This window comes from Pomacea canaliculata, linkage group LG11 (assembly GCF_003073045.1).
Source record: "Pomacea canaliculata isolate SZHN2017 linkage group LG11, ASM307304v1, whole genome shotgun sequence".
NCBI lineage: Eukaryota > Metazoa > Mollusca > Gastropoda > Architaenioglossa > Ampullariidae > Pomacea > Pomacea canaliculata.
In genome coordinates, this window is record NC_037600.1 from 1,858,177 (window position 1) to 1,867,640 (window position 9,464).

Genomic DNA, 9,464 nt, shown 5'->3' on the forward strand with positions numbered 1-9,464 from the left:
ACATTTCGGTTTGGTTGTCTGTGAGGTCAAGGCGTTTGGTGATAATGTAAAGATGCTTAGCATGTCACAGCAGGATATAAATCAAAACATCATAAAGAAGATGACACAGGCCATGTCACAGCTGGACAAGGCGGAGGCCATGTTGTCTCACCTGGTGTCTGACATCGCTCCCGGTCTGCGTATCACTAAGACGATTGTGCTTCCTAACCTGACGGTCAGTCAGGTACAACAGGCACTCGTGTGTGTCCCCCAGCTCACTCATGTGAGGATCCTAACAATCGTTTTAAAAGTTATGGTCGTGCGATTAATTTAAAACCAACATAAAACTTTCAAGAATTTTCATGACTATGTTACTGATCCCCTTAAAATGAGAAACTGATTTCTACGCTTAGAATTAGAATTACATCGTGAAAAACAGCGAAGGTTAGGGTTAGATCCCTATTTAGACTGATGACAATGAATAAAAGACACCATTACCTAATTGATACTGTGAGGATAATTTATTATATAAACTGTAATTGGCTTACCGTCTATTCCTTCCGTTTACATAATCCGTGTCAGGTGAACACGTCGCCATATTTGTTTCATTTCAATCCAGATCCACTGCTTTATTTTCAGGACCTGTGTCGGTGTCTGGGAACAACAGATCCCTCCAACATCCCAGGTATGTGTCTGTGCTGTGATCAGTTGTCTGACCCCAAGACCCCGTGGGACGTCAGTAGTCACGTGCTGAGGGAACTCGGACACTGGTGGCAGCGACGTGTGGCTGGGGCTGGACCTGTCAGTCACATGACACCTGGGGTGTACAAGACACTGGTAGCCAGGTAAATATGACAATAATGTGTAGTCACAACTATTTAAATGTGTATGTACTGTTATGTACGACAGGGTCACTAAGACCTTTATTAGGGCTTCTGCTAAGGCTAAATTCTTTGGGGTCCCAGGGACCCCTTCTTCAGATTTTTAAGGGGTCCCTGTTCTTCGCCCAGCTTTGAATGGGACCCCATCGACGAAAATTGAAGGGGTCCTCCGAACTTTTAATGCGTACTGTATGCAATTTTTGGCGTAAGCAGAAGCCCTGCTTTATCAGTCTTTAGGTCGCTGTCCACCATACTGATCTTGTCAGAGGAGTCTTCAGTCAGTCCAAGACTACAGGTGTAAGATTGTCATGTGAAAGATGAGGAAAACACAGAGAACGCTGATGGATATGTAGGGGTACACAGCGATATAAACTCACGACAACATTATGAAACTACTTTCATGCGCAAACTTACCAGCGAGGGGTACCCGCGGACATACTTTCACACTTTGGGGGTACAGTCGCGAAAAAGTTTAAGAATCTCTGATTTATATTCCCTTAGTGACAATGGCGGAGCACATCACATTATTGTCAATGCTGAATCCCTTTGGTTGCGCTTTATACACACGACCAACACATACTTCGTTAGAGGATTTATATTACTTTACGTCTCTCTGGCACTGATTTGTGCTTTGAACTAGTGGGAAAAATGGGTGCCCCATCCTCTGCTACCTTTATTTTCGTTGGGGTTACCCGAGTTGGATTACTGATCTCCTTAACCATCGACTGGACAACGAAGCTCTGAGAATAATTCGGCTCGTATTGTCTTCCGTAGGACACAAGTAAATCATGTTATACGGCTTATACCTGACTTTGCGAGCTCCACTGACTGCCAGTCCAGATTAGCATCTAGTGCAAGATGACCTCACTGTGTTTTCCATCGTTGTCTACACAGCCTTGACCCAACATACCTGTCCGAGCTACTGAGTCTACTTGTACTAACCTGGTCTGTGTGTCGCTTAGTTCTTCATTCATACACTTGGTTCATATTTGTGACGTGATTCCTCTGTAATTGACTGTTAGTTCGTCTGTAGTCTTGCCTTCACAAATGACGATGATGATGATGATGATGAGGAGGAGGAGGAGGAGGATGATGATGATCATCATCATCATCATCATCATCATCATCATCATCATCATCATCATCATCATCATCATCATCATCATCATCATCATTCTCTCGTATTATAAACGTACACCTTTCCATTTAAAAGTTACTATAAAAAGTATTGGATATAAGTTTACTCCAGCTCATTATTGATGATGTTGTACTGCTGATGATAACTGAGATAATTTAAAATGTTTGATCTCTTGACTTTCTGTAACTACAGATCTGTGAATGGCATTCATAAAACGTCATTTCTTTTACTTTAGACGTCATAGACCTGACGTCATTTACCGTTTGTGTCACTGAAGTAGCGTCGTGTTCTTAACATCATTTAGTATTTGTGTTACTGAACTGTCGTCATACACTTAGCGTCATTTAGTGTTTGTGTCATTCAACTGATGTTAGACTCCACGCGATATCAGTACAATGACGACTTGTACGGCTGAGAGTTATAATAGCTTTAACCCTAAGCGCGCTGACAAATATTTTCTTAGAGTTACGATAAATGACAAGAAATATATTTCGAGGAACAATAAATTTTAACATTAATTCATGATACACGTTGTACTTCTTGTGACTGTACCAGGTTCTGTGGTCCGGCGACATCACTGACTGTGCCATGCATATCTCCTCCACGTGTGAGTGTCAAGACCCTGGGTCAGGCCGTGTGGTGGACAGGAGAGTGCTATACTGCTGTCATCACACTCTTCCCGGAGCAACTTCACCTGCTACACACGGCGCCTCCCAAACTCTTTGTCACCGGACCGCCCGGTACAGGTAAAACTGTGCTGCTGCTGATGGGTATAAAATGGCTGCTTGATGGTCACCCCGTCTACATTGTCAGTACTTGGTTGGGGAGTCGTGCAGCGTGCATCATGATGTATCACCTGTTGCTGCAGACAGTAAACACACAACAGTCAGCAGGTGTATCACGTGGTCAGCTTCAACTCCTGCAGTACGAGCTTGACGGTAAAGACGTGGAGAAGGCCGTCAACGAATTGTCACAGGTGGCGAGCGGAGGGTCGTTGTACGTCATCGCTGATGAAGTGATGTGAGTAGCACAGTGTGTGATGTGATGATAGACACACAGGTAGATATTGCTCGCTTTGATATCGTAATTACCACCAGGGGCAATAGTCACCTCGCGCCGAATTTTCCGCGTCGCTAACCTCCAACCCAGTGGTTCTCAAAGTGTGATCATAGGTCAGGTCAGGTCAGGTGGTCCGCGGCTGACAGAGTGACAGTCGTCATATATCAGCAAAGTGATGTTTAAAGTGAAACATTCCTCGCATTATCATTTTAATTACAAAGAGCGAGGTAGGTAGTTTAATGTCAACTTATTACTATGCTACTGTCACAAAAGGACATTTAGTTTTGAATTGTAATGAAACAAATGCGGCAATTTAAATTTAAAATTCATGATACAGAGTGATTTTTTGGCCTTGGTAGTCCACCATATTTTTTACTTAAGTAAAGTGGTCCGCAGTCCGAAATACTTTGAGAACCACTGCTCTAACCTCCCGAGAGCCGGCCGGTCACCAGGCGAGCGCCACGCGTGCGAGACATATCCCCCGTTTGACAGCAGGTCGTCGACACCCCGACCTTGAGAGAATACCTTGGGAACTCCACGTGTGCGCATGCGCGAACCAACTTGCAGTCCACGCGCGGGTTTTCCCCAACAATAGGAGGAGGACAATTTAACATCTGTTCATATCGCGCTCTTGACGAGAAGCTGAAATACTCTGCATTTAGTATGTATGGTATTTGCAGTCTTATGTTCTAGTAAAATCTATTTGATATGTTTCCGTGATTTTCAGTTTTTTTTAGGCAAATATTATTTGAGAAAGCATCAAGATCAGTGTCATGACAGTGACTAGCAAGCGTCTTAAACTGACTGAAAAGAACCGAGTGTTTGTGAAAAATGCTCGTGAGTACAGCGCACGAAGTTTTTTGGGAGACGCCTGGTAGATCAGCACACACACACCACTTACACACCACTTACACAGACCACACACACACATTCTGAAAGGCACCCTTTACATAAAAACGAAGGGAAAGACATTCTTGCAATGTAGGTGTGACACTGCGCCCCCGATTTGGAATTACTAAGTCCGCTTGTATGTCATCGAGGATCTCCACGATGTCAGTTCGTCGAAATCTTAATCGTTGATAGAAGGCTAAATTATCCCATGAATCAATGGGATTAGTTTGATCGCGAAATATTCTGTTTCTGCGAAAATTTCTGTCAGTGTCACACAGCATGAAGTATACAGCAGTCGTGTTTAGCGAGCCCCGCGTCAGTTACAGGCGCCAAGGACCGTCTCTACACTTAGACGCAGTCTAACGAGGAGACACTTCCCGGCCTTTGCTTCACATAAAGGGTGGGCGGACCTTTGATGGCCCCTATGTGACCTAGCGGCGTGACGTGACTACGGCCCCAGGTGCTTAACAGGTGATAATACCTCAATGGTTGTGACACCTGATGGAAGTGTTGTGATGCTGGTCAAAGTATATTTGTTGTGCTACATCTGCTGTTACACATATTGTGTAGCAACACGTGGCATTATTTCAACGTTTATAGTATGAATGATGACGTCATTTTAATGACGTAATAAGCGATACACATACATTAACACAGATATCAGTGACAGTACACGGTGTAACACTTGTATCTCATCCTCTCTCACACTCATATCAGTGAAAGGTCACACGTCAAGATTTTCTGTGACAAGCTGCTGACACGAGTTCCTCATCTCCATCTGTGGGCGGCAAGTTGTTTGCATGGAGACGCACCCACCGGCTGGCAAGTGGAATATTTAACCAGACCCCTCCGCTCTCCTCCGGCCGTCGTCAGGGAAGTCGAGCAGAGCGATATGATCTATCCCCAGTTTGTTGTTAAGTCTTACAGTGAGCGAGGTGTGACCGACCACACAGACGGCCCGCCAGTCCGACTACTGTCTCATCGAAAACAAGGTCACTCAGATGGCCAGCCAGGTGACTGTGTCACGTGCGGTCGTGAGGTGGCCAGCTTCCTACACAGTCTCCGTGTTGGTGTTACAGGTAGGTGTGAGCAGTGTGTAGTGTAACGTCTGTTGACAGGTGAACAGTTCGCGGTGTGATGAATAGTGAGAAGCGAGATTTAGTCTTGTGAGGAAGATAGTGAGACTCGCGTTTTAATATATGCATACTTTTGATATTATAAAAGAAAGACGAGCAGGGAGACAGAATGTGACGGACGGCGCGTAGTTATGACATCTTTCTATCCACGTGTCTGTCAGTGTGTAAGCTGTGTCTCTTACATGTGACTTACAGAAGAAACTAACTTTGAATGTTAACAGAGAATGTCACGACTGCCTCAACCACTGTCCCCTTCACCACCGGCGGCACACCACCGTCCTGCCTGCAGTGGAGAGACGTGCTGGTGTTGCACTGGGGCGGCTTCAGTGAAAACTCGGGTATGATGAATACGCTGATAGAAGCGGGTATCCCAGTGCGGGTGATGAAGGACGATGACGTTGAGGACGTGGCCACGGCCCGCAGTGACGTGGTGTGGGTGACTGATGGAGATAGTGTTCGTGGTCTCGAGAGAAAAGTCGTCGTCTGTCTGGATGGCGCTTATGACAGTGTCCGCCTCCAACTTTACTGCTTGTCTCGTTGCACGGCACAACTTATGTATATACTCAGCACGACCCGGGTGGTCCTCACAGATTAATAGCTACCTGTTAATACCTGTTGTATTCTTGTGTCTGAATCTAGTGCATCAACACTTGTTTTTAGTTGTTCTCTTCCTCTCTCAGTCTTTCCGGACGCCATCATTACATCTCACCACTAACACTCAAAAAAGATAACAGATGGCGGCGTGTATTTCAGTCGCCAAAGGTTACACAGCCTGTCGCCACTTCACCTCATAATACATTTGATGTATTTTCTCACACCACGAGCTCCACTTCCAGTTGACACAACAGCTATCGCCAATAACATTTATTTATAAATGTCACGACCTGAAGTCGGACGTGCGCATTCTTTAAGAATAAGAAAACAATACGAGATCACCTCAGTTCAGGACGTCCGTTTAATATACACACAAAATTTCCAACATACACACCGTAGACAACTACAATGAACACAGCACACTCAATGAAACTGTTAACTTCATCCAAGACCGCTCTCTGGCAGGTCTTCTGCAGTTTCTTAAACTGCTAACAAAACAACTACAACTTTTCTAAGCACGTTAATACATTCAAAAATGTCACAGAGTCTTTCACTTACACACACACGAAGAGTAACTTTCAATCTCTCTAAAGTTCCTTTAAGTAGACGCAAGTCTCTCCTTCTGTCAACAAAATAGTTCAACTTACTGTCTGAGAAGGTGGCAGACGTCACTGGCGAACACAGAACTATTTTTCCTTGGGTAAAGTCCGCACTCAATTCTCCTCGTGTAGCTTACTCTTTCCAGTCCTGTCATCTGCCACTTGATGTAGGATACTCTCTCTCGATCCTCAGCGTCAGGAATGTTCCTCCTGCGAACAACTTCCCTCACACAACACTGGACTTATCTCCATGAAAAAAAATAACACACATACTTGTAGACGATACCAGGCTCCCAGGCCCTCCGGTCGTTAGAGATCCGTTTCGGCGGGTCCTCCTTACTCGTCCCTCCACATTCCTTTCCTTGGCAAGGAACTCCAAGCACGGATTCCGTTGTCGATATTCACACATGTACCCGTATCACCCGTCTTGGCGGCTGCTTTCAGAATCTCTCTTTATCGATAATTCCTCTTTCCGGCACTTCCTCCTCGCCGGTAATTCCTGAAACGCTTATATTCTTTTAAATATTCTCTTTTAAATATTCATACGGGGCTAATTAATATTTCAACAACCACATATTATTACATCACATGGAGGTAGACAAAGATATTAAAACATCACTTTACATACCTTGTCTAGGCAAGGAATTCTACTGATTCCGCACTCTCTTTATCTCAAATTACATTCGTCTGTCTTAGTTGACAACTCGTGCGGGAATGCCCGACTCAATACTTTTCTCAAACCCTACCGATTTGGTGAACATTTCATTCACACATGCAATGCTTTTTCTGACATTCTTCCTGCCGCACGTGAGGTCCGAAACTCACGTGGGGTTCACGACCTTTACATCCGTCAACTAATTACTCAGTTGCCTGTCCATGGCAGAGGGGCAACACACACACACACAGGGCTGGCTACGTCACCCCGCTCCCCCATCTACTTCCTTTCACCAAACTCAGGCGGGATTGCCGAAAAACAAAGGAGGCACGGACTGATCCGTGACACATCATCGGTAACATCAAGGCCTCCATAGTGTATTTGTCCTCTAGATATCAGGGTAATTGATAATGGTTAAAGCTGATGTATTATGTCAAATAATATATTGTATAAGCATCTAAAATAAACATATATGCGTATTCTGATTTAGTTAATGTTCTTTTCCCATGTGTGTATACATACGTGTGTGTAGAGTTGTCTGTGTTTCTGTGTGTGTGTGTGGGCGTGTGTATGTGTTGACTGGAATTTGCGAATATTTGCGTTTGTAGTTACGATTATCAATCAGCTGAGTGTATGTGGAGTGTATAAACATAGATAGCTGTGCGGTGCTGTGGTAGACATGTGTGAGTTGAGTCCAGACACAGCCCCTCAGAGCTCTCGCCAACTTTGCCGTCCACACTGTTCATTCCACCCACGCACCTACAGCGAACACCAAGACTAGTTCTGATCACATCCTTACTACAAACACTATATCTTGTCACCAATTTAAAGTAAATTACATATGTCTTTGCTCCTTTTTGACTCAGATTAAATTTATTTTAGTAACATATATTCTTACAAAACATGGGAACTAGGAAGCTCGACTCCCTGTACGCAGCTATTCTAGGCAGCTTCCGTGTCTATGGAATCTTCAAAACTATTTGCGTGTCACGGACCGTCCAAGCATTCTTTCCACAAACCAAAATAATCTGATCGCTTGAGGGTGGGCGTACCTCCTTAGAGGCACCAATAATTATTGAATTCAAACACAATTTTAAATGAAACAAAGGCAAAGTATCAACAATCAGAGATTCACTCCTTCATTCGCCACACAAGATATATTACCAATATATTATCATTTATCCACCGTACTATTAGAGTTAACAATAAAGTTGATTCCCATAAATACTGTCACTGTTGAAGTATTTCGCTGTCTCCGGAGCTGTCCTTTCTTGATGAATTACCAACGTTAATATCCACTGTATTATAGTATAAAATGTTCGTTCTTGATGAAACCCAAACCTTTTTATATTAAAGTCTTTGCAACCCTCCCAAGTCCTCTATTCTAATGAGTAACACTAATCTTATTTCCTAGAAGTCTATTTATTATTAAAAATAAATTGTTTTTACGATACCAACAGTTTACAAGCAGAACGTCTCGGTCTTGCACATGCGGTTGCCTCCTGGGTGTTTGGCAGGATGATGTTAGATTAGCTGAAGGCCGAGAGAAAACCTTTCCTCCACCGGCGCTTACTCTCCGGCTGTTAAGAACTGTCCTTTCTAGGCGACAGATGGAGTTCAGTGCACCAGTTTTGCACCAAGTTTTCTGCTCTGGATCCGTCGTTTACTCGCTCACACCAGTGTGTGGTTTCTTGGCCCCACCAAGAAACTGTACTGCGGGATGCCCAAGCCACAGAGCTCCCCACGGCGCGGACACTGACTACAGCAAATCACGATCTGTGAAGTATATCCCCTGTAGTATAAACACAGTATTACTTCCCCGGTAATACTTATTCCGCGGTCACAGTAGTAGCGAGAAAGTCCAGAGAAAAACCACCAACTCCAACTTCTGTTCCGCCGTTTTCTAGATCAGGTCAACCACGGTTGTCGATCTTCCCGCCTAACCCCCTCTACTAAGTACTTATCCGTTACATTGCATTTGACATGATTTGGCACTGTGAGGGAAGGGGGAGTGAGGAGGAAGCCCGGAGTGCATGAAGAAAACCCCTGAAGGTCGGCCTCACGAACAGGGCAAACATAGAGTGTCTCAGGAGAGGGTCTGAATTCAAGACCATTCACTTCAGTGGTAGCAAACAAGTGTTTTAGTTATCCTACCACCTGCTCTATCTACAACCTTCTTTATTTAGCCTTCTGAAATTCAATCTGTTATTGCATCCGTTCTTCCAATGAATGAGGCCTGACTGTCCACTGCCACCACATGCAGGGTGGGTTCTACTTATCTACTATAAGGCGAACTAGACAGTCCCCTAGGGCACACTCATGAAGGGGAGCGGAAAATGGCCTGCTGTTTTTAAAGATGAATCATGTTAGGAAAAACACAATGCTCATACAATGACATGTGCACACCTTTTCCCTGCTTCTAGGTTCACTTCACCACTCGATTTTCTGAGTTCAATATACAGTCAGATCTCGCTACTATGCCACCTACCGGAACCGAGCAAAAGTGGCATAGTAGCGAGAGTGGCATAGTAG

The 9,464-nt window shown here is 44.4% G+C and overlaps 1 protein-coding gene across 1 annotated transcript; it reads left to right on the plus strand.

Moving 5' to 3' along the window:
* Nucleotides 1-2,506: 2,506 nt before the first annotated feature.
* On the plus strand, nucleotides 2,507-7,715 carry LOC112575976. The gene is made up of 3 exons (XM_025258167.1): nucleotides 2,507-3,018; nucleotides 4,666-5,027; nucleotides 5,306-7,715. The coding sequence occupies exons 1-3, from the start codon at nucleotides 2,765-2,767 to the stop codon at nucleotides 5,677-5,679; spliced, it is 990 nt and encodes a 329-aa protein (XP_025113952.1). The 5' UTR covers nucleotides 2,507-2,764; the 3' UTR covers nucleotides 5,680-7,715.
* The last annotated feature ends 1,749 nt before the right edge of the window (nucleotides 7,716-9,464 follow it).